Source organism: Aedes aegypti, chromosome 1, assembly GCF_002204515.2.
Source record: "Aedes aegypti strain LVP_AGWG chromosome 1, AaegL5.0 Primary Assembly, whole genome shotgun sequence".
NCBI lineage: Eukaryota > Metazoa > Arthropoda > Insecta > Diptera > Culicidae > Aedes > Aedes aegypti.
The window spans coordinates 76,566,022-76,593,170 of record NC_035107.1 but is presented as its reverse complement, the minus strand read 5'-3'; the positions used below and the strand labels follow the sequence as shown (position 1 = coordinate 76,593,170).

General features: G+C 41.9%; 1 protein-coding gene across 2 annotated transcripts in view; it reads left to right on the top strand.

The window, feature by feature from the left end:
- Positions 1–27,149, top strand: part of LOC110675390 — a 290,765-nt gene that overhangs the window by 149,086 nt on the left and 114,530 nt on the right. For both annotated transcript variants that reach the window (XM_021840284.1, XM_021840290.1), the window contains exon 3: positions 24,032–24,496. In XM_021840284.1, coding sequence (XP_021695976.1) covers positions 24,032–24,496 — 465 coding nt within the window. The remainder of the gene's footprint in view (positions 1–24,031; positions 24,497–27,149) is intronic.

The window sequence follows — 27,149 nt, the reverse complement described above, 5'->3', positions numbered from 1 at the left end:
CTTTAGCCATGGCACCCAAAATTGCAACATGAAGCCAAGGTGCAACTTCTATTCACAGGAGCATTGGAACGAAAATTGCGTTCTCGAGGGTGCTTGTGAGTTCAGATGTGCCAACTATTATGGACAGCACATGTTGACCGAAGCTCGAAGAGTACCAACGAATTCGAAAGCAAGCAACAACACGGAACCAGCCAAATCAGCAGAAGAAGCAGAAGCAAAACATCTTCAACCTCGAGGAGTTTCCCGAGCTACCTTCACCAATGTTATCCTCCGGTTGGTAACGTGCACGTTCTCCCCCAAGAGTTCTCCCTAGTGGCATCTCGTCCGGATTCAGGTGGGACAATCCGAATAGTGGCTCAGATCCAGTCAACCACGGCTTCCAGCAACCGGAGGCCCCTCCAACATCTGTGTTCAGCACAATTGTACATCTTGCCGCTCTCGCTGAGACGCAGATGTTCAGGAGCTTCAACATTCAACGTCAAGGTTGTTAATTGGAACGCCCGCTCCCTGGCGACCAAACAACTACACGGGTAGAAATCAGAATCCAAAAACAAGATTATGACTCATGATATCATGATTCCAGCGTGTTTTCGTCTTATGAAAATACACCATGATTTGGACTCATGATATCATGAGTCAGATTGCCGTAACGCAACACACGCGTTAGGTTTTTGTAGCTGATTGCTCGGAATCATGATTCAAATGCCAAAAATGCTGAATCGCGCATCCGTTTATGATCGACAAAATAAAAAAAGTTAAAAATAGCATACTTTGAGATTCGAGCCAAGAACCTTCCGATCGTGAGCCACGTACCCTACCACTCAACCACTTCGTCGTCTTGAATTTAGAGTGATCGATACGAATGAGATGAAGCAAAGTGCGCCGCTTAGTGTTTTCACACTGGATGTTACGCTTATGAGGAATCATGATTATGACTCCAGGAACCATGATTTGTGATCCTGATATTATGACCTAACTAATTTATGAATTTCATGATTTGTAAATCATGGTGTATGGATCAAATTTTTATCCGTGTAAGCTCCCGCAATGGGTGTAGATGATGATGGCGGGGGAACGTCGTATTCCCTCACTGAGTCTATGCGGTTGGCTTCGAATGTGGTGAACCAACAAAACACAAACACTTCTATGCCCAATCCATGTGTGTCCCCTCAGTCTGATGTGTCTCAAATTTACACCAATAATCTATCATCTCCGACGTCCCCCCGCCTCAAGGCCTACCCGCCCGACTCTGATGGGCCTTTTGTTGTTTTCTTTCGATCCAAAGGCAAACGGTTGAACACTATTCAGATCAGTAAGGATCTGACTGAGCGATTCTCTTCCGTTGTCGCCATTGACACGGTGGGTTCTGGTAAGCTGCGCGTCACCGTCAGTGACCGTAAACAGGCCAATGAGATTGTGGCATGTGAGCTCTTTACTCGGGAGTATCAAACTTATCTGCCAAGCCATCGGGTTGAGATTGCGGGAGTGGTCACCGAAGGCAGTATGACCTGCGAAGAATTGATGCAGGGTTGTAATCGCTTCAAAAACCCTTCTCTCCCATCTGTCCCCATACTGGAATGCAAGCAATTGCATTCCGTATCCCTGGTGGGAGAAAAGAAGATCTATTCAAATTCAGACTCCTTCTGTGTGAAATTTTCCGGATCTGCTTTGCCGAATTTTCTTGTAATCGCAAACTTCGTTTACCTGTGCGGCTGTACGTACCGAAGGTAATGAATTGCACCGATTGCAAGCAGTTGGGCCATACTGCCCAGAATTGCTGCAATAAACCTCGCTGTGCTTCTTGCGGGGAGAGACATGTGGATGGTGCATGTAGTACACCGCCAAAATGCGTTTATTGCAACGAAAATCCACCACATGCCCTCGAAAACTGCCCGACGTACATACGCCGGCAGCAACATCAGCGACGATCTTTAGAGCAGCGCTCTCGCCGTAGTTTTGCCGAAATTTTGAAAAAGGCTGCTCCGTCTGATGAATCACAAAATATCTACTCTTCTCTGTCTCTTGATGATCAGGGCTCCGACTTTGAGGTTGGTGAAGGAATTTCCTTCGTTTTCAAGGGTTCAACGAGGAAGAGTGTGAGACTCCAGAGACCCACAAAAAAGCCTCGGAATCTGCCTAGCAGTGATGACCCACCAACCATGAAAAATACTAAGCCTGCCGCGAAAATCTCAAAGCTTTCACCTCCTGGATTCAAACTCTAAGAGGAAAGAGACTTTCCGCCACTACCGGGAAAAGTAAAATCCCAAATATCGCAAAATTTCAGACTGCTCAACCAAAAGAAAGTTCGCATTTGGAGCCCCTAGGGCAACCTCAGGGCGTTCCAATGTTTACGCTTTCTGGCATTGTGGATATCATCCTTAATTTCTTAAATGCTCCTGACCCAGTGAAGAACATTGTCAAAGGATTGCTTCCATGTGTGACTCCTCTTTTGAAGCAGCTGGCTTCTAGAATGCCCCTCCTTGCAACGATCATATCTTTTGATGAATAAATTATCCACAGATGTCGAAGATATGATTTCTGTCATAGTATTATTCCTAAATTAGATAGATTTAAATTTTTAGTAAGTAATTTACAGTGCGATGTTTTTGCGTTATCAGAAACATGACTAACACCTGATGTGACCCTTCCTTTCCATGATTTTAATATAATTCGCCTGGATCGATCCGACTCATATGGAGGGGTGCTTTTGGGGATCAAAAAGCATCACTCGTTCTACAGAGTCGATCTGCCGCCGATGTCAGGCATTGAAGTCGTTGCATGTCAGGTAATATATTCAATATATTCAAGCTCGTTATCGCTGGATTGTTCATGGAGGGTAATCCAGGATCCCCATGGTAGCGATCACTTGCCGATCGTAGTTTCAATTTCCAATGGAACACAACAGTCTTCATCCATCGATCTAGCCTACGACCTCACAAAGCACATAGACTGGGGAAAGTACGTGGATGCGATCATTGATGGAGAGCATGCGGTAGAAGTACTTCCTCCGTTGGAAGAGTATCGCTTTTTATCCGAGTTGATTCTCAACGCGAGAAATCCGCCGCGTTTAAAGACTTTCGGAAACGTGGTTCAATTCACAACTATGAGCGCTATTCTTTCCTTGAACGCAAGTTTAAAAGCTTGGTCAAAGCGAAGAAAGGCGTCATTTTGTGGAAGGATTATCACGTGAGACCTCGTTGAGAACGCTTTGGACCATCGGAAGAAGAATGCGTAATACATTGTCGGTTAATGAAGATCGAGTGAGCTCTCCTCGGTGGATTATCGATTTCGCTAAGAAAGTTTGTCCGGATTCCGTTCCTGCTGATCGCGTGCGACGAGATATTCCCGTGGATAGGGACGCCAAAGATAGACCATTTTCGATGGTTGAATTCTCACTTGCTCTCCTTTCATGTAATGATTCCGCTCCAGGAATGGATCGAATTAAGTTCAATTTGCTTAAGGGCCTACCTGACGTCGCAAAGAGGCGCCTATTGAACTTGTTTAATCACGTTCTGGAGTGTAACATTGTTCCGGATGACTGAAGGCAGGTGAGAGTAATAGCCATCCAAAAACCCGGGAAACCCGCGTCGAACTATAATTCGTACCGTCCAATTGCGATGTTGTCGTGTATTCGCAAGTTGTTAGAGAAGATGATTCTCTTTCGACTGGATAAATGGGTTGAATCGAATGGCATGCTGTCAGATACACAGTTTGGTTTTCGCAAAGCCAAAGGAACAAACGACTGTCTTGCGCTGCTTTCTTCAGAAATTCAACTCGCCTTTGCCCAAATGGAACAGGTGGGTTCAGTGTTTTTGGATATTAAGGGTACTTTTGACTCAGTTTGTGTTGATGTCCTTTCAGACAAACTACACGCAAGTGGCCTTTCATCAATTTTGAACATTTTTTTTGTACAATTTGTGGTCCGAGAAGCATATGAGTTTTACTCATGGCAACTTGTCAGTTTCACGAATTAGCTACATGGGTCTTCCCCAGGGGTCATGTCTGAGTCCCTTTCTTTATAATTTTTATGTGAGAGACATTGATGACAGTCTCATGGAAAATTGCTCGGTAAGACAGCTTGCAGACGACTGTGTTGTTTCTGTCACAGGACCAACAGCAGCCGAACTACAAGGACCCTTACAAGATACTCTGGACAATTTGTCTACTTGGGCCTTAAAGCTGGGTATCGAATTCTCTGCGAAGAAAACTGAAATGGTTGTCTTTTCAAAGAAACACAAACCTGCCAAGTTTCCGCTTACACTCATGCGTAAGACAATCACTCATAGCTTGTCTTCTAAATATCTCGGGGTCTGGTTCGACGCCAAATGCACCTGGGGGAAACACATTGCGTATCTGACACAGAAATGCCAAAAACGAATCAACTTCATGCGAACTATAACCGGAACATGGTGGGGAGCCCATCTGGAAGATCTGATCAAGCTGTACCAAACAACCATCTTGCCGGTCTTAGCATACTTTTGCTTTCAATCCGTGGCGAAAACGCATATGCTGAAGATACAGCGTATTCAGTACCGCTGTCTTCGCATCGCGCTAGGCTGCATGAACTCGACTCACACAATGAGTTTAGAGGTACTTGCAGGAGTACAGCCCCTAACAGATCGTTTCGTGAAGTTAACACTCAGGTTCCTCATCCGTTGTGAGGTTCTCAATCCATTGGTTATTGAAAACTACGAAAAGCTGCTTGAACATAACCTTCAAACTCGTTTCATGAGTGTGTACAACTGGTACATGATGCTGGAGGACGCCCATCTTCGGTTAACATCAATCGTGTCAACTTCCTAGACTTCGACTGTTCCTCTGTAGTATTTGATTTGTCCATGAAGCAAGATATCCATGGTATACCAGATCACTTTCGTTCAAAGTTTATCCCTCCCATGTTTGCAAGTAAATTCGGGCATGTCAGCGTAAACCGACAGTTCTTCACTAACGGGTCAAAAATGGATGATATCACTGGTTTCAGTGTTTACAACGTTTCTCATAGCGCCTCCTTCATGCTTCAAAAGCCATGTTCTGTATATGTTGCTGAACATTACACCTTAGAGTATATCAGTTCTCTCCCACTCGAGCACTTTTTCATTTTTTCCGACAGTCTAAGTTCTCTGGAGGCTGTTCGATCAATGAAGCCGGTGAAGCACTCAGCGTACTTCTTGAATAGAATACGCCAAGCATTGAGTGCTTTGTCAAATCGCTCTTACACTATTACCCTAGCTTGGGTCCCTTCCCATTGCTCCATTCCGGGTAATGGGAGAGCGGACTCTCTGGCTAAGGTAGGCGCTAAAGAAGGCGATGTTTCGCGTCAAATCGCCTTCGATGATTTTTTTCATTGGCCCGTCGGGAGACCTTGATCAACTGGCAACAGAAATGGAGAGGCGGAGAAATTTGTAGATGGCTGCATTCCATATTTATGCAGGTGTCGAACAAATTATGATTTAAGGGGTTGGGCATGGGCCGTGATTTCATTCGTGTCATGTGTCGGCTTTTGTCCAATCACTGTTCGTTAAACGCGCACACCCGTATTGGGCTCTCAGAAAGCAATCTCTGTGTTTGCGGCGTGGCTTACCAGGATATCGAACATGTCGTATGGGGATGCGGTGAGCATCGTGGCATCAGATCTGAACTGACTGAAACTCTCCGGATCCGAGGAAAACAGCAGAAACCTGTTAGGGGAGTGGTGGCGGGCCTTGATTTGAAATAATTAATTTTCTCTACCTGTTTTTAAAGTGTATCAATGTCCGAGTTTGATTGTCGTTCGTTCCCTGTCTTTCGTTTTCCCCTTAAAATTGTCCTCTTCTCGTCGTTTCTCCCACAATCCGTTTCTGTTTAGTTTTTTTACAGATCTGGATATCCTGTCCCATCAATATAGTAATATAAATAGCTTAAGAAATTCCGAAAAATCCTTTCCTTTTCTGTTGTATAAATGTATTCACTAACCTTAAAACTTCCCCAAACTAACAGAGTTTTTAAAATAAATACTATATTTAAAATGTAAAATAAGAAAAGATTTCGGCTTTGTTATGCCCTACGGCAGTACTTCCCAAACTGTGCGCCGCGGCGCCCTGGTGCGCCGTAGAACTTTTCCAGGTGCGCCGTAGAACTTTTCCAGGTGCGCCGCGAGTTGATCCCTACCAAACTTGAAAATAAGCTCATAATCTAGTACGTGCTCAATATTTTAGATATTTAATAAAAATGTTGAAACAATTGTAATCAGGTAAAGTTTACCTAACAACATTCAAATTATGTGATGACATCGATACTGATCCCTTCATAGTTATACTCAATGACTTTCATTGAACATTTCGATCATTTTTCTGATATATTGGCTTCGTTATTTGCCTAAAAAACCTTTTTATAGGACTAAGATGTACAAGTAAGAAGGATAGTGGATTTAATTTTGTAATTTTGAAAACATCATTATTTTTATCCGAATGTCGACCACATATCATTTTTTTAAGAGTAGGTTTCTGGAACGATGCATTTTCGTCAGGTCGAAGAACCACATTTTATATTTTTCTTATGAAAGTCTACAATTTTGTTTGATATTTTTAAACGATTATACCCATTTATCACCTTCTCTACTGATTTTTAAATTAAATATTATTTCACCTTTTCAATTATCAATAATTTAAAAAATAGAACTACATGTCAAAAAATAATACATAAACAAAAACAAAAATAAATAAAAATTATTTTCTCTTAAAAGAAAATATAAAATGTGGAGATGAAACTGATGTAAAATGACGTTTAGTGTATTGATTGTGATGCGTAAATTAAAATTAAATTTAATGTTGCCAATAAAGTTTTGAAGTGAGGATTAATCGAAGCCACACCTCTAGTTTTCCAGAGCACAAAACTGGAGCACCAGATATCCGTTTAAGCTGAAAACATGATCGATTGGTCAATCGCTGGTGGATCCAATCGATCAAATTTTTAGTGTCAATTTATGTTCTATTCTTCCGAAAATTTGTAGCCTGGCTTTGATGCATCTTCACCATCAAAGTGGAATATTCCCTTATTGACACAGAAGCTTTACGTTCATATATTTTTTTGCATTTAATCCTTTATTTGTGAGATTTTTTAATGTTGAGTTTTGAAAGATATCCTGATCAAGGATGGAAATCTAGTGATCATGACAAAATCATATGCATCGCGGTTGTTCCTTATCATGCGAGCATAGCACCAACGATAAATCATTAGTCGTCAAGTCCTAACAACAAACTCTGCTCAGCGAAAAATGAATCGCTAGGCATGTGTGCTAGCGATCAATTGTTCGCAAACCAAAGTCATAACTTTTGGAGGATTTTTACGCTTTTATATCGCGTTCTGCCTTCTGATATGCCATTTTAGATCCGAAAGTCGATCGGATATGGGATGGGTGCAAAATTATGCCGTGAAAGCGTTCTGATTCATGTTAATCGCAACTTGTTATTGCTGTTTGCATTTGAGATGCAAATGTTGAGTAAACGTCCTCCAAATGCGGTAACACAAAATAATCAAAGCACACCTAGCAACGATTACATAAATCACCACCGCCCTAGCATGAAAAATCTACATCGCATTTCTTGTGAAAAACTTACCGCGTTTGGTGTTCCCGCATTTGATATTTGCATTTCAAACGCACACAGCAATACAACATCCGACAAACGGTTTGTCCCGCGGCAAACAGTGCATCGGATACACCATATATCCTTACTATGGCCGCGTGATAAGCTGTTCAAATCATGCTTCTGCAAGAGCGACGGCCCTCTTAGACCATTCAAACACTACGTTGTTGGTCGCTAGAGGCGATTTTTTCCATCCTTGATCCTGATATTTAGCCTAGAATTTGGCTAAATATCAAGATATCATTCATAACTCAACATTAAACATTTAATTTGGTCTGTAATTTCAAAGATAACTCTAATTCTTTCAAAACAGCCTGAGAAAATCAAGCTAACCATCATATAGAAATTTTGTTTTCAGTAGTACTTTTTACCTATAAGTATTTGTGATGTTTTTCTTGTAATAATACTTAAAACAATGCGATTTAGAAGAATTCAAAATGTCTTAAATTTATAAAAGATTAAATTGTTCAAATTCCGCGTTTTTTCATACTGGTGCGCCGTGCCATTTCCAGAAAATTGTTAAGGGCGCCACGAATATAAAAAGTTTGGGAACCTCTGCCCTACGGCACCCGAGCCTGCCAAATAATCGAGTTAAGAAAAAAAAATTAGATTTGTATTTTTGGCCTCCATTAGGATGGAGCGCGGCCACTGCGCGACAGTGGAAGGCTGGACACACAATCAAAACCAGACAGGTGTTTTTCTCATTTGACAGATTCCAGCAAAACGATAGTCCTTCTAATTTTTCAGGATTTCTACCAACTTGATTAAAATGGGTTCGTCTCGGAAGTTCAAAGTATCTTGCTCTATGATACAATCAAATTTTTTCCCGTTTCTGTGCGTGTTCGCTCAAGGATTTCCGAGACGCATGAATGGGTAATAAATTTGCCTTCCCAGAGTCTTGGTGACACATGACGCACAGTGAAACGACGTGTGAGGAAGCGAGTAATGGTCCATTGTGACGAAACCCCACCTCCGCTCCCATTTCCACCTCGAGTCCGAGAAAAATCCAGGACCGATGAAGTCGCAAAAGTTCGATTCGCTTCATGCATAATTCATGGTGCTTGATTTGGACGTAAAAATATCCTACTAACCCCTCTGGTTCCGGAATGGCCTCCTGGGGCGAGGTTAAGTTAAGTCTGTTTGTCAAGCATCCATCAGACGTGCAAAAATATACGAGGAGCAGATGAGCGAGGTGGGTGGCGATTTGGCCTGACTTGTTGCTCTGAAATGGCTGAATGGGACGTTAATCGTTTTGGCTTCCTGTAGATATAAACGGTTTGGGAATTTTTGCATCTTAAATAAGTTTAGAGCGAAGTATACCTATGAAGGGGCCCACATAGCCATAGTGGTAAATGCACACCACCAACGCAAGACCAAGCTGAGGGTCGGGGGTTCGAATCCCACCGGTCGAGAATTTTTTCGGGTTGGAAATTTTCTCGACTTCCCAGGGCATAAATCTTTGTACATACTACACGATTTACAAATGCATAGATTCCATTGATGCAGTTGTATGATATACCGAAGAAACCACCTAACAGTCAATAACTGTGGAAGTTCTCATAAATCTCTAAGCTTGAAAACATGCTCTATCCCAATTGACGTAACGCGTAATGAAGGTGAATCATGGCTCCAAATTTTCAGTAAATTAATAACTTCATGGCATTGAAATGCTTCTATGAAACGAAATAATGAACTCCAAACTAATTCAACTTATATAAATCACTAGCTAAATATCCATGGCAGCAGAAGCTGTTCTCATCCGACAAGTGGTTGCAGAGATGACCGTGTGCAGCATCCAGTGCAGTGAATGAAACCTGCAGTTGGTTTCATTTTAAATTCCACTGGCCTTTAGGAACACTGCATACATGGGATAGAGACACAGACACCCATCTCTCTCATCTCATCATACTCTATACAATTAAGTCTTCCAGAAAGCATCTGATGAAGCTCTGATTTCTATTGTTATTGAGTGCACTCTTGCAGATCAAGGAAACTAGAATCATACGGTATTGATATAAAATGAAATCTAATAGGTATCACTGGGTGTGAAATATCAGATGCCTGCATGTTACACTATTACAGATAGTAGTTTATAAGACCGGTAATCTTCAAACAAGATTTTCCAGAACTTAGGAAATTTAAAATATATTAGGGGTAGGTTGAAGGTTATGCCATAACTCGATCAGAATAATATAACCAAGTCTATAACAATCACTGTTCAGAACGGCGACGTATCCTCATAATTATTTCCCTAGGGGTGCGTGGTACCAACAGCAGGGAGAAAAACATTATATTGTACAATACATCTACAATACACACAATACTACACGATCGCTTAGGAACACACAGTCAGTACTGAAATAGACACCACAGAAGACGCACACGGACTAGAAGAACAGAAAACTAAATTGTCAGTGAATTTATTGTACAGCAAAGTTAGTTGGACAGGATTCGAACATAAAACGGACTAAAAATGTAAGTTGCTGTTTAAAATTTTGCATAATATCTAATATTTTGTAAACCTATGAACTACTCATGCCTTAAAACTACTAATGAACTATTTTTGAGCTTATAGTTAATGAACCTAATAACATCATAAAAAACGAGTTTCGCTCTTTGGATCTCCGAAAATCATCACCTGTCGCAACAAAACTTTTAGATTTTTATCCCACCATCGCCAAATTCGACGCCAACAAAGTACAATGGCGGCCAGACACAATTGTACATGTGATCAACCGATCGTCGATGTTGATAAGATGGACCATTGTATCGAATGTTTTCGCTCTATTCATTCCGCGTGTGCTGTGATCGGTCGTTGTATCGGTGGTGAGCGTGTATTGTGTGCTCATTACCAACACCGGGCTCCTCCACCGCCTCGATCACATTCGAGAAGATCGACGAGCTCTTCCGTTCAAGCCAGAATTCAACTGGATCTACAACGACTCGAAGAAGAAAATCGATTGCAGGAGAGAGCAGCAGAGGAAAGGCTCCGGCGTGAGAGGGAAAAAATATGACCTTATGCACGCCGAGTTGCTCGAGGAAGACGTAGCAAGCAGCCGTCGTTCAATGTCAAGCATCGAAAAGGTTCAGCAGTGGCTGCAGGATAAGCCTACCATGACTACCAGGTCCGGCATCGGGTGTAATGAAATCCCCGCCGGTGTATCGTCACGGACAGGAACAATCCGCAAGCCCAGCCCATCAGTGCCAACAACCTTTGCTGCAGCTTTAACACCGAAGTTAGGGCAACCCGCCGAGCATACTTTTGGGCTCAATCCGAGCCAAACAATTTGTCAAGATGCATCGAGGATGCAGCATTTGAGTTCGATTAAGGAGCGCAACGAAGGTAACATATCACAGGAAGTTCAAAATCCGTTGGATTGGAGCCTTACTTAGGATCTTCCCGAGACATCGCAACCTCTACCAAAAGAACAGCTTGCGGTTGATCTACAGGAGATTCAGCGGAGGTTTACTGATGTACAACTACATCGAAAGCCAAATCATCTCCGGGGGTGTTCGTTCACATCCCAGGCAGCAGATGTCAACAACTAGTTTTTCGGTGAGTCAATCGTGTTCGAATTATACTTCTACACAAATAAGACCGTTACAAAGCAATGTGACATTCAGTCTACCAAATCGTACGTCATACATTCAACACACTCATTACCCTGTGATCGAACCATGCAATCCCCCCAATTCTTTTCAAAATGTGGCTGCCTTCAATCCGCTGCATAAAAGCACTCCTCATGTCCGCCCCGCAACAACCCCCTCCGTGCGTTTTGCTGACTATCCGCTTGTTTCATCATCCAATTTGCCATCGGTGCCCCAAGTATACACGGTTCACAGTACTCCATTGCTAATTGTCAGCAGTTACTGCACCCAGTGGTATGCCATCCGCGATTCCCTCCTTTGACTCAACCCTTGCACCAGCATCAGTACCTCAACCGTGGATTAGTGCTCCGACAGCTCAACAACTCACCGCCAGGCACATCGTTCCCAAAGAGCTTCCCAACTTTTCGGGCTCATAAGCTGCTTCCAGAATACAACCCAACTATGTGGATTCTCACACGGCGAGAACTTGATGCGTCTGCAACGAAGTCTCAAAGGTAACGCCCTTGAAGTAGTGAGAAGCTTTCTACTGGAACCATCGTCGGTTCCGATGATTATCTCAACTCTCCAAACACTCTATGGACGTCCTGACTTGGTCATCAACTCTCTTCTGCAAATAGTGCGTATCACTCCAGCCCCAAAATCAGAAAAACTGGAATCATTGGTATCTTTCAGTCTCGCATGCCAGAATCTTTGTGGACACCTACGGGCAGTCGGCCAGCAGGCCCATTTCTCCAACCCAGCGCTACTGCAGGAGTTGATTAACAAGTTGCCGGCGAATATTAAGTTGGATTGGGCTCTCTTTAAGCAGAAATGTCCAGTCGTCGACCTTAGGACTTTCGGAGACGACATGGCTCAGTTAGTTGTCGCCGCAAGTGACGTTGCGCCTTTCCAACCAGCTGCTATCGCTAGTTCGGAGAAGAGGAAAGGAAAAGAGAAGCTGTATGTGAATACTCATTCCACCGGTAACCCGGAGGACAGCGCAGGAAAAAGGTACTAATCCAGCTGCACCGGAACCAAACAGTTCTTCGGAAAACCGTGCCCAGTTTGTGGAAAACTAGGGCACAAAGTTAGAGAATGCGACGAGTTCAAGAATTGCAATTTGGAAGACCGTTGGAAGCGTGTGCAGGAACACCATCTGTGCAAACGGTGCTTGATAGAACATGGGTAAATTTCCTTGCAATGCGACGTCGTGTGGGTCGGAAGGATGTGAAGAACGACACCACAAGCTGTTGCATCCAGGCAAACCGCAATCGGCTGCTCCAGCTAGGAATCCGCCAGCGATCGAAACAATCAACGTTCATAGCACACGCAAAGTAGCCACGCTCTTCCATATCGTTCCTGTGCCTTCCTAAACAAAGTTTGCCTTTTGAACGATTGTCTGAAGAATTCCCGTATCTCCGTAGTTTACCGGTCGTTGCTATACGCAGTTCCAACCATTCTGATTGGTCTAGACAATACGCATTTGAAAATTCCCCTCAAAATTCGGGAAGGTAGAATTGGCCAGCCGGCTGCAGCGAAAACCAGATTAGGTTGGACAGTCTACGGTCTGATATCCAATGCAAATTCCCCGTTGGAACATTGCCACTTCCATCTGAGCGAAGAAGCTCGGAGTTCTGATGAAGTTTTGCACGATCTGGTGAAGGATTTTTTCTCAATAGAGAGTGTCGGTGTGGATGTTACTCCATTGCTCGAAGGCTCCGATGAAATGCGTTCTAGGAAAATTTTGGAAAATACTACAATCCGTCTGCCATCCGGACGGTTCCAAACAGGGCTACTGTGGAAGCACGATCACATAAATTTTCCGGATAGCAGGCCCATGGCGGAGAACCGAATGAAATCCTTGGAGCGTCGTTTATTACGGAACCCTGAGCTTTTCGACAACTTAAAACATCAGATTGTGGAATACGTGAAGAAGGGATATGCGCATAAAATTACCACCGAAGAAATGCTCAACACAGACCCAAGTAGAGTCTGGTCACCCTCTGCGGCACAGTTCATAAAGAACCGAAATGCGAAGGACTTCGAGACTGAATACCCTGCTGCAGCTACCGCAATCGTCCACAAACATTATGTGGACGATTATTTGGATAGTCTGGATACCGTCGAGGAAGCCGTGGATATGGCACTCCAGGTAAAAGAGGTTCACGCTAAGGCTGGGTTCCACATACGGAACTGGATGTCCAGTTCTAAAGAAGTTCTGTCACGGGCCGGGGACTCGGCAGAAGAGCAAGTGAAAAGCTTCTCAGCACATGCCACTTCGTCATCAGAACGCGTTCTTGGAATGAGCTGGAAACAGACGAGTTCGCATTCAGCAATTTGTTTCGAGATGAGTTGATGCATGTGGCAGCAGCCTATTTTCGGATAGTGGACCGGACTCAAGTTCGTTGTGTCTTAGTTTCCTCGAAAACCAAGGTGGCTCCAAACTATTGTCAGTTCCCCGTCTCGAACTACAAGCTGCATTGCTTGGAGCAAGGTTGGCGAAGTCGGTCACAGAAAACCACACATTGTGCATCAAGCGACAGTTTTTTTGGAGTGATTCAACCACTGTCCTTTCCTGGTTGCAATCCGATCAGCGAAAATATCGGCAGTTTGTAGCGAGCCGTGTATCAGAAATCCTAGATTCCACAAAGGTTGATGAATGGCAATACATTCCCACACGAATGAATGTGGCCGATGATGCCACAAAGTGGAAAAAAGGGCTCCAAACCGACACTGGTCATCGCTGGTTCAGTGGACCGAGATTCTTGTATGAGTCCCCAAGTATGTGGCCGCAACAGAAGAAACTTTCTTGCCCTACTTTGGAGGAGCTTCAACCCATATACATCCATAAGGAAGTCATCAACGAGGCGTTGGTACAATTTAACCGCTTCTGCAAATGGGAACGATGTCTACGTAATGTAGCTTATGTCCATCGGTTTATCGATCAACTAAAGCGGAAGAAGCATGGAGATGCTCACCCGTGAGGAATTAAAGCGAGCAGAACATACGATTATCAGGTTGGCACAGATGGAAGCCTTCGCGGACGAGATCGCAACGATGCAAGGAAATCAATCTATCGCCTTTTCTGGATAATCAAGGAATCGTTCGCATGGAGGGTCAAATCGATGGGTTCTGTGAAGCAGCATACGAGTTCAAATATCCTGCCGTGCTGCCGAAGAACCATTATGCGACTACGCTGATCGTAGATTCGTACCATCGGCGGTTCAACCACTGCAACGGAGAGACGGCCGTGAATGAAATGCGGCCATGATTTCACTTGTCGGAAATGCGGGCAGTTTTCCGGAAGGTTCGCAAGCTATGTATGTGGTGCAGGGTGTTCAGGGCAACGCCAGCAGTTCCACGAATGGCACCACTACCAGACGCTCGGGTCACTCCACGCGTTAAACCGTTCAGCTTCTTCGGAATAGACTACTTCGGCCCGCTTTTAGTTGTACAAGGCCGTCATGAGGTGAAGAAATGGGTCGCACTCTTTACATGTTTAACCATTAGAGCTATCCATCTCGAGATTGTATCCAGCCTGTCAACTGAATGCTGCAAGATGGCTATACGGCGGTTTATATCGCGGAGGGGGGCACCTTCGGAGATCTACAGTGATCGGGGGACGAATTTCGTCGGAGTCAGCGGAGAACTGCGAGAGCAGCTGAGATCCATCAATACGGAACTAGCTACGACTTTCACCAACACTGTTACACGATGGCGCTTCAATCCACCAGCTGCACCGCATATGGGGGGTCTTGGGAACGTATGGTTCGGTCCGTTAAGTGTGCATTTGCTTCGCTATCAGTTGAGCGCGAACCTAGCGAGGAAGTATTGGTCACGTTGCTCGTAGAGGCGGAATCGGTGGTGAATTCGAGGCCGTTGACCTACATGCCTATCGAGTCTGCGAAACACAAAGCTCTAACTACGAATTGCTTCATCATGCTGAGTACGAGCGGTTTGAATCAACCTCCGACGCAACTCGTAGGCGATAAGTTGGTCTTGCGATCGCGTTGGTTCTTATATCAACGTCTTTTGGATAAGTTCTGGACACGCTGGGTGAAGGAATACCGTCCCACCATTACCAAACGGACCAAATGGTTCGTTGACACAAAGCCGGTCTTTGCCGGCGATCTAGTGATCGTACTACGTGTATTCCCGGGACGAGATGGCAGGTGCCGCATGGCAAACGTGAAGACATCAACCGGAGTTCTACGTCGCCCGGTGTCAAAATTGGCCGTCCTGGAAGTCGCTGATACAGCTTGTGACGACACGGAGCAATACGGGTCGGGGAATGTTCAGGACGGTGCCGTATCCTCTTAATTATTTCCCTCGGGGTGCATGGTACCAGCAGCAGGGAGAAAAGCATTTTAGTGTACAACACATCTACAATACACACAATACTACACGATCGCTTAGGAACACTCAGTCAGTACTAAAATAGACACCACAGAAGACGCACACGGATTAGAAGAACAGAAAACTAAATAGTTATAATTAATGAACCTATGAAAAAATTGCAGCTAAAAGCAAACTCCACATCATAAAAAACGAGTTTCGCTCTTTGGATCTCCGAAAATCATCACCTGTCGCAACAATCACATATCAACCTGAGCTATAATACCTTTATTTATTTTATAGTTTCTAATAATTGGGTCCTAAAGCCCTGTCCCAATTTTAGTGCCAAACGCTTAAGTTTAGGCCAAAAACACATGTTTACTCAATTTTCTAATGTTTTCCGTTGGTTTAAGCCCAAAAAAATTTTTATTAGATTTTGTCACATCCTTTGGCTTAAACTCGAATTTTGGGTGTATTTTGTTTTCCGTGTCCCTTACAAAATGTCAGATAGGAACAACCCCAGTGGTCGAACTAAAACCCCTGTGGTGTTTTTGTCGACTTAGCGAACGTCAAACATGATCAAAAGTGTCAAGGTTCATTTATGGACCAAATTTTTAAATTAAAGTTTAAACATGATATAGCCATTATTTGAGCGGGAAAATTGCTAAAGTAATTACAGTAGCATGCTTTTTCGTGTTATTAAATAAAAACAAGATTTCGTTACAAATTTTAGGACCCAATTGGATTAGTATGAATGTCTGATAAGATAATAATCAAAAACAAAACCAAACCCTACTATTTTTCACGGAATCGTCACTCTCTATCATGTTTCATAGAGAATATAAAAAATAATAGCTTATGAACAGATAATTATGTTAAGAAGGGCTCAATTATTATTACATAACTATGTGTTCGTTAGTTATTCTTTTTATTTTCCTTATGAAGTTTGATTGAGTGCGGAAGTTCCGTGAATACTTACAAAGTTTGATTTTGAGAATACCAGCAAAAACATGGTTTGCTACAAATTTGTTATTCAATATCTACTCAAAAGATTAATCAGCTCTTGATAAAGCTTCAGAACGTTTTGTTATGTATTATGTAATTAAATACTTCAGTTTGTTATTGTATATGTGTTTTTTGTGGAAACTTATAGTAGACGGGGTTGATGGTCTAATGGCTACCGCTTCTGCTTCTTAAATGGAAGGTCATGGATTCAATCCCAGGCCCATCCCTTTCCTCGTACTTTGTAGTTGTATCTTTCACTTGCTTCTATCTCCCACTCTTAATCTATCACAGTTGATCTCTTCGTTCATATCATTTGCTAGAACCAGAGACGGACAAAACAAAACCGTTTCCTTCATGTAAGTGCAGCTTATCTGACGATATTCGAGTAGCAACCACGGGCAGCCACACAAGCTGTTCGATGAAATTTCTTTTACGAAAACCTCCCCAACCAATAGGATTCAAACCCGCAACCCTCAGTTTGATCTTGCTCAATAGCTGCACGTTTACCGCTACAGTTAAATCCCATGAAAAATCTAAACTGAGCAGATCATCTCTTCTCATTTATTGTTGACATGCGTCAATACACAATTTTGAGAATTGGTTAAGAGCATAAGCTTGAACCAAGTACAGAAGGATAAAAGAGAGTCATCTTTGTATTTTGATGACCTTGTTCGGATTATTCAGAGCTTCAGAATGAAATTCGAATCTCTGACTGAAATTCTTTTGAATCACTCTAGAAAGTGCATTGTGAGGGAAATAGTAACAGATCTACAGATGCAATAGGAGCTACTATTCATTAAGTACCACTGCATTTTAATTAAAGATGAAATTGTTCTTCCGTCCGTTCCCAATGAAAGAGCATAAAGAAACAAAAAAAATCATTCTACGTAATTATTGCGAGCGACCGTGAATGAAGCAACCGAAAGCTCATTATCAGCGCATTTTGTAAGACAAAAGAATATTGTGCTATCGCAGGAGAAAAACCCATTACCGAGAGCTGAAGCAAAAAATTAAAAGCGGAATCTATCGTCAACATGTTATGGCTGAAATCTGAAGCACACGCCACCGGATCAGAGCAAACGTTAGCATTTGCCGGAAGTCGTCCGGATTATGGCTCCCATAAAAATTTGGTCACCACATAGGTGCCGGCCGCTCAATGGCGGTTCCCGTGATTTTTTTTCGTTTATCGTTTACCTTGGCTGTCATCATCACAAAACGTTGACCGCATAGGGTGGTGCAACGGATTCCTAATAAAATGTTGATTGAGTACATTTTCAGGTAATAAATCAATTTCGAAACGGGATTTTTCTGGCATACTCACAATGAACTCATCTCAGAGCTGTTGACTGATTGCCATCAAGTCGATCTTTGAACGAAATCACATTTCGAATTCTGAATCTTTCTTTAAAAATGCACATTATAGCAACAAAGCTGAAAATTTTTAATTTTTCTCATCTTATTCAGGAACAATACTTTTCAAAAAATATTAGAAAAGACACCGAATATTGAGCACGGTCTGAAACTATAGATTTTTGTTCAAAAAAGAATATTTATTAAATTCGAATTAATTTAAGATAACATTACTGCGGTTTCGTCTCAATCTTAAAACATCATTGGGTTGTAGATTGAAACAGGGCATGAGGTCTAGCGGTACTAAAATAGTTATTTATGCAACAAGTTGCAAAATGATGATTTTTTCAGCACGAGTCGTACATTTATCCGACGAGGCTTGCCGAGTTGGATAAATACGACGAGTGCTGAAAAAATCGAGGTTTGCAACGAGTTGCATACAACATTTTTTGCAATTACGAAACATGTCGTTTCAGTTGGATTATTTCTTGGAGCACAATCAAAATTTTAAAGAGAATCCACATGGACAGCCATGCGTAGCAGCGACTCAGTATTTTCAATCAGGTAGGCGGTGATGCAGTAGTATCTATGATCATAAACATGAATGTCACATTTTTTTTTCACTTCACTCAAACTCAAATGGATCTTGATAGTTAATTCGTGAACGGACCAGGTAAAACGCCGCTTGCAGTTTTCGTTTGTGTTGTAGGTACAGTTATTTACCATGCGTCAAACTTCCTACCCAAACCGTGTGGGAACACGAAGATCCGGTCAGTTTTGATCTGGCTCACCAACCGCCTCTACGTTCACTGGACGAACCGATTCCGTGTCGGTATGGCTCACCAACGGATACGGATCACCCAATGGATATAAAATCGTAGTCTTGTAGACAAAGTAATTGAGAACCACAGAGTAATTCGATGAATTGCGTATGAAGAGCCACCGATAACTAATTTACTGCCACCAAAATAGTACTGAAAAGTGCTACTTTTCAGCACCGTTTTGAGTGCTGAAAAGTAGCACTTTTCAGCACTGTTTGTTTTGTAAGGAAAAGTAGGCCGTTATGCTATCCATACTATTCATGAAAAGTAGGCTCATATAATGCGGAATCGCAAAAAAAAATATTTTTTGAGATTTCTAGCTCAATTCAAAATACATGTTATGAAAGTGACGATGGCCATAAATCTGTTTGATAAAGAGAGTTTCATTCTAAAAATTATTAAAATGGATTAAGACATAGAAAAACTATCTCTATTTGTTGTTTGTTGATTTTCAAATTATATTTTTTACGATAACTTTCGTCGCATGCAAGGAAATTAAAATAAAAGCTGATTCAATTTTTCATGTGAAGACGTTTCTATATCTACCTGAAAGATGTTCTGAAGTGTATTTGTTTAAGCAAACGGTATTCAAACGTTCTAGGTCCGTAGTGAAGCATAACTTCGAATCAGCAGTGAAACGTTCTAGCTGCTCTCAATGAAAAAAAGGAAAGATATAACATCAACATAAGAGCTTTTAATCTCATGAAATATTCCTGATCTTGCTATAAAAAAGCAACAAAAAAAATGTTTATTTTGGGTATATTTCAATGAGCATTATACCAACATCATTTTTTGACTAGTAAAATGTGTTCCTGTCACAAAAGTAACGATATTTTGTGCGAACTTTTGCCAACACTAGTTTTAAAATCTTTTCTCTTCACAGGTGGGGCTAATGTTTATATTAAGCAATAAATTTTAGAACTGTTCATGTTTATATAATATTTAAATTCGACAAAGTTTATGATCTTGCGAAAAAAAGTGATTAAAGTTTCAGTGTGTACCTTAGTTTTGCGAACAACTGCTTTCTTCTTTGTTTCATAAGCAGAAGGTCATGGATTCAATTAAGGGCCGGTTATCTTTATCGTATTTTGAAGTTGTAGTGGCTTTTATTTTCTGCTCTTATTTTCTGGGCAAATTATACGTGCTTTCGCGTACGCAAACAAGCAGCCAAGCAGCTGGTAGTAGATTTACATGAATGAATCAATGAAAATTGAAAACTTATTACAATGATTGCTACACGCAAAAAAAATCCGTTCCCTTATTCGTAAACAAACAGTCATGGTAAACGGAACGCATTGCTTTATCTGTTTCATGATTTAGTTCCCAAAAGCTTGCGTTCCTTTTTCATGAACGTAACCACTAATCCTAGAACACAGATCATGCCTTTTCCACTGGCTTGCTAGCTTAGTAACGCTTTCAATATCATGTTTCTGAAATCATAACATCATATTCGCGATGTGGTTCCTGATAACGTGAACTTTGTTTATGCGCGCTGTCAAAAATGGTAACGCATGCGCAAAACCAAACATACGCTTTCCAACGCAAACCAAACGCTTTCCAACGAATGTTTAATTGGCATGTAATAGGGTAACGGTCGTATTTTGGACCCCCTAAGGAAGTGATTTTAGTTTTGTGTCCCAATTAATTAATTGCATAGCGTAACCAAGTCAAAGAATATGCCAAAATGTAGAGAAAAACTTCCTCTACGATTTAAAAATGCCCAAACGGTCATGTAGGATGCAAAAAACATCGAAAATAATTGAATTTTGAAGCACTTTTTTTTCATTATTTTGGACATACCAATACATTTTGGACCCTCAAAGTATATATTTTGGACCCCCGGCATTTTTTCATCGTTTGGCGACAAAGTCCATGACACTGGTTGTATAATATGCTTGCCAATAGTCTAATTAATCGATCGACAATGGAAAACCGAAGAAATTCTACGCTGTTTGTCCAGAAATTTGAAAAAAGTCACGGATCGCAAGCGTTACGAATGTTTTGTGGAACATAGTTCCTGAATCCGTGATTTTTTCATGGTGTATGAATGAAAAAATGGAAAAACAGATGAAGATGGCCACATACACCTTTGTTGGACCACGCTTCCTAACTGGCGACTTGACGAACAGTGGGCCGCAGTAATCTACGCCACAAACGGGGAAAGGACACGTCGGAGAAATGCGGGAAACAAGAAGATCGGCGATGGCTTGCTGAATCAACTTCGGTATGCTTCGAAAGCAGGTGATGCACTGATGGCAGACGTTCCTAGCTAGGTTTCGTCCAGCGAGGATCCAGAACTTTTGGCGATGGCTTGCCAGCATGAGTTGCGGGCCAGCGTGGAGCAGAATTTTATGGCAGTGCATGGTGAGCAATCTGGCTAACGGATGCCTGGCGCTAAGAACGATAGGATGCTTGGTGTTTACGGGTAGCTCGGCATTGTTGAGACATACACCGACGCGAATCAATCCAAACTCGTTGACGTAGGCCTTCAACCACTTCAACGGACTGGACTTCGACACGAGCACGCCAGTGGCAAGATCGGAGTTGTTGGATTACGCCGTCTCGAAGATTACGTCCGGTCTCGAAGGTCTTGGAGATAACGTAAAGACCATGGAATAAAACGGCGTATCTTGGAATAGTTGGAATACCTGGAGAACAACTCTTCGCTGAACGTGATTTGGACGGAGGTCAAGGCGACTACGGGAGCCTTGCAAATTTCTTGGGCGACTTCTGATGGTTCAACAGCAGGAAATGCTCCTGTAGGCCACTGTTCTGGAGGATGCTCCAGTCACGACGGGCCAGACCACCATCTGGTTTTGGCGAGAAGATCGGATGGGTCCAATCTTCGAGAAATATCATCTGCAGGGTTGTCCGAACCTGCTACGTGGTTCCACTTGTCGATAGGAATAATTGATTGTATTTGGTTCACGCGGTTCGCTATGAACGTTTTTCAACGTCCGGGAGATGATCGGATCCACTGGATCACGGTGGTGGAATCTGACCAAAAGTAGGCAGGCGGAACGGTTCTGAGTGACGGAGCGACTTTCTTGAACAGCTGCGTGGAGAGATGGGCTGCATACAGCTCCAGTCTTGCTATAGTGTGGCGAGCTGAAAGAGGCGAAAGTTTCCACTTCGACACTAAGAGTTTCACGGACACTTCGTGAGCAGATTGGGCGCGAATGTAGCAGCACGTTCCGTAGGCTTTATCAGACGCATCAGCGAAGAAATGGAGCTGGATGCTGACTACGTCGACGACAGAGGCAGATCGTGGTATTCTAACTTCACGAAGGAGATTGATTGTAGTGTGGAACTCTTTCCATTCTTGTTGCAGCTTCGGAGGTAGGGGTTCGTAGCGCTCGTTGTTTGGAGTTTTCAATGCATACAAGCGTTGCATGAAAAGCTTCGCTTTCGTTACGGTTGGTCCTTCTAGCCCTAGCGGGTCGAAGATTTCAGCTATGTAGGACATAATCTTACGCTTGGTGAGAACAGAAGCTGGGAGAGGTAACTGAACTTTGAATCGAAATACATCGCTTTCGGTTCCCAAATGAGTCCAAGCGTGCTAACGGACTGCGGATCTTGGAGGTCTTGCCATGGCTGCACTGATCGATCTTCGGGAGGGATGTCTTCAAGAACTTCGACAGAGTTCAAAACCCACTTCTTTATCGGTAATCCTGCAGAGTCGAGCATAGCTAAAACTTCACGTCGAATACGGATGGCACTATCGACGTCGTCGGTGCCAGACAGGAAATCGTCGCCATAAAAATCCTTGGATACTGGCTCTGCAGCGGAAGGAAAATTTCTGCCCGCATCACTCGCTAAGTTTTGGTGGCGAGGTAGGGGGTGGAGGCTGTACCGTAAGATACGGTTTGCAGCTAGTACGAAGCTATGGGTTCCAACGCATCACTTCGAATAAAAAATAAAACATTTCACTGCGGAACACGATTTTGTCTCAAGTACCAAAATACCACTATTTACTCAATTAAGGGTTGCTGCATCCATTGACATTTACAGAAATATCATAGTTTTGTATTTTGCCATATAAGAGAAACGAAGAATTTCGTATGGATTGTATGTTGAAAAAATCGATTTAATCTCAATTAAATTGTGCAATTTCAATCAAATTATATCTAAAATGAAAGTTAAAGTCCTATTTTGCATGCTTGGTAGATTAGATCATAATATTTTTTGATAAATCATTGTTTAAATTTTATGTGAATATCAATGAAACCAATGTTTTATACAACTTTGGTGGCCTGTAGCTAAAAATTGTGACGTGCTGGAAAATTTCTGAGATTCAGCAATTCCAAATCTACTAGAGACACATAATTTGATTCTTGAGAAACGCAAAAATGTCATTTTTGTTACGCTGTGTTTTCAATAAAGAAATCGCGTTTGTTTTCCTCTTACAGTCTAAGCACGGAGGCTAAGAAAATTATAAAATTTGCGTCTACTTAGACGGCCTTTTGCTGATTTTTTGTTACTCCGCGAAAAATGTACCATTAACTTTTATGAGTGATTCAAACTTGTTCTAAAGTAAAGTATCATCGAATAGCATAGGAAGTTGCTATAATATTAATATGTATTTTCATGAATGAATAATTTTGTATAATAAGCGTGGAATTAAGCAATGCGCTATTACGAATTACGGCACTTTACGGTAAATATATGAGAAAAAATAAACAATTTTCATAATATTTTATACTCTATATTTAGACTTATAAAGGACCACGTTATTAAGCTCAAAGAGGAAAAATATTTACTCATTTATGTAAAAAGAATAGGTGGCCTACCGTTTTGATTCCTATTATATCAGATAGCTTCAATTTCCGGACACTCTATTTTGTATGGAAAACATTTCACACGAAATGTTTTAATTTTTGCCGTTCAAAAGTTCTTACGTTCTTGTTTCTCTACCCAGAACAAACTAATGGAGACGCATGGTTGCGCATTACTAATCACGAATGTGAACGACGAACTATGTTTTATCGACACCACCTACACGTGTGATGAACAAGGTAATGTAAAAAATGAATTACTCCAAAAAATGTTTTGAATAAAACAATGAAACAAGATTTCTTTGTTAGTTTGAACTAAGAGATTTAAAATAAAAATACTGTAGAAGTATGGGCAAGTACAAATCTCACAACTTTTTTTTTAATCTTAAAATCTGCAAATGACAGAAAATCTAACTACACACCAGTTTCACCCTATTGTCCATCTTTATGCTTCCGAATCGTACTGGTACCTTTAATGCTCCACTGATGGATCTGGATGTCAATCTCTATCTATCTTTTTTTGCCTTCCTTCCAGACAAAAACGGCTCCCGGCCACCGCGGAGGGCTTACGGTCGGCTCAGCGTGGAATCCGACGATGTTCAATCGTTTCGACGTGAGGCCGAGCTTAACGACAATCTGATTGATGTGGATGGAGAATTAAGCGAAAGCAACTACAGCAACATCAACAATAACAACAATGTCCTGGTGAAAAATCAGAACAAAGCTGTTGTTGGGAGCACGGCCACGACGACTACCACCACAACGACGAAGACGACGATGATAAATGGCTGTCCATCGCATCTGTTTCCGCACGACAACTGCGAAGAATACGGTGGATGCGATGGTGGAGTCTGCGGTGGCGATGTAAACCGGAATCAGTCTAACTGCACCGAAACCGACTCGGACCTGGAGCTGGATGCCACCATCAAGGAGCAACGGCTCGAGGAGCAAGCCATTTCGCGACTGCAAGCGATGGCCCTGTCCGATGACGACGAGTACGGTGAGTAGTTTTGCTAGAGATGTGACTATGGAGGGCATGTCCTAAACTGGGTTTTACTATTGGCAATGTGACCTAATGCTATTCCGAGGTTCAGCGGAAGCGGAACCGCTCATGTTTGACTGGACCGCAAATTGTAAAGAGCTATGGATTTTGTTGAGGACCAGCGTGGTCATTTTATACGATCGAAAGCCGTTTTGTGGTTGATTGACAAATGAATTGTTGACAGATTACTTTGTGTTTTGGAATGGTACTATGGACTAGTGACGGCCTGGTGAAACGAATCAATCTTTATAGGTTATAATGTAGCGATGATGGTACATGAAAATTTCCATACGATAATAAGCATCAAATTTACGATTCTATAAATACAATTATTAACCAGATGTTGTTTGAACGAATCGGAAGCATTTATTTACATACCATTAACAACATTTCCGTAATATCAAGCATTAAACAAATTGATAAATATTGCTTTAGGGGTAAATGCACAACTAGTCAGCAAAACAAAGCTGACCCAGACAACCAGAAATCGCATGAAAGTTCACGTTTCAACTCGTTTATTCATACTAATTACATCAAACCCGCAAAACACCGTGGATAAACTCGTCAGATTGATGAGTTTCCTCGCATAAAACAATTCTTTTCTGAGTTCATTTGTACATTTTGTTTCGTCTCGTACACTCGTACAAAGTAAGTCGAATTAATCCGTAGCAGCTGTCAAATCAACATTTGTTATCATAAGTTAAGTCTCATAACATCACAGGTTAGTTCGGTAGAATATTTGTACAGTCGCATTGTATGTTATTATTCATCACATAATATATGCACGCATATTACCTCCACTTTTGTACGTAGAAGGCCTTATAAGTGAAATTTTGCACATATAAAGCCTCCAGGTGATTTCGTTATACGTACATTTTGGTTGTCTGGGGAGAATCGCGGGTTTGAATCCCACTGGTCGAGAATCTTTTTTGGGTTGTAGAATTCCTCTTCAAAAAAAAGTAAGGAACGTATAGTACAAAAATGTTCATAAAAATTGGGTTGAAAATTACTTTTACCATTTGCCCACGCACACAAAATCAGGTTCCCAAAACATTCTTCTATCATTGGGATGCAACATCTGCCCTACCATTTCACTGATGATGGTGTAGTTAGTTTGGGTAGGTGGTGCACAGCATCGTCGTAATTCCCCTAATTTATTAAGTAAATCAATTTCACGTCGTCTCGCCTCTCGATGTCTTCTGCATCAAAAGCTAACTTTCATCGAAATCTGTGCTGACGACGGTGAAATACCTACTTCATCTGCATGAAAGCGACATGCCTTCGTAATCGTGCTCCAAACTACTTGACTGCGCACGTGACATGGACGTTAAGTAGGATAATTTTCTTTGCAATGCTTGGCGCACCTTACTTTGAAATTCCAACCCAGCACAGCCCAGCCAGTGAAATTGATACAAATGAGTGCATGTAAATCCGAGAGCTGATTGGGATGCAAAACGTTGTAAGTGCTTACCCACGTATGACGTTTGTTTGTATGAGCATCGCTATCGAAGCTGTGTAAGGATAATGTTCCGGCCGGGAAACGCAAGAGGAATGATAAATGGAATTTAATTTGGAGTGTGCTTTCAATTAGTGGTGCTCTTACTGTCAGAATTAATATCTGTCAGTGTAATTCTGATTAATTTACATTTTTTTTTGCATTGAGTTGTGGTTGACTAATTAATGGTAATTGATGAACGTGTGGAGTTGTTACCTTGCTTGAAGCACATGACACTGGAACCTTAATTTGCAAACTAGATCGGGTATCCTTAGCCTTCCTTAGCCGAGTGGTTAGAGACCGCGGCTACAAAGTAAATCCATGCTGAACATATCTGGGTTCGATTCCTGGTTGGTCCAGGATCTTTTCGTAATGGAAATTTCCTTGACTTTCCTGGGCATAGAAGTATCATCGTACCTGCCATACGATATACGAATGAGAAAAAGTTTGTAAGATTCGTAGAACTAAGTTTTGTTTTTTGGTGTCAACTTGTGAGATTTATTATTTGAATGAATAATGCTTTTTAGTTAGCTAACAAAACAATTGATTTATTAAGTTTTCAATCAGACTATAATGTGTGCAAGTTAAAGTATTCCAAAATCTCTTGGGCATATTATTCAACACAAATAAATGGAGATTTGTTCATCATATCTTTCCGTTTCTCAGATTCTATAATCAGCCAGTGCAGACAGGCGGCCCATTTTGATGAGTTCAGCTCCAATACCATCCTTACCAGCCACCTTGTTGTTCTTGATCGTGACCCTCTGCGCCTGTGTTTTCCCTGCTATTCCGTTGTTCGCCGTAGTGCGGCTTCCACTTCTCAATCACCTCAGGTCCGTCCATCAAGAGGTTTAGAGACAAAATGTCGAAAGACAAAACGTCTAAAATGCTAAAATGTCGAATGCCAAAACGTCGAAAGGGACAAAACGTCGAAGAGACCAAATGTCGAAAGCAAAGGTTTTCGGAAAGCTTGCTAAGAAAAAATGATTGCGATGTGGACAACAATTGCGTTGGAAACAGCAAAATTTTCAATTTTCATCATAGTAAACATAGAACAAATCTTCAGTAAAATGTTACTCTTCAACTATTTCTGACGAGAAAAGAAGCACCTTGTGA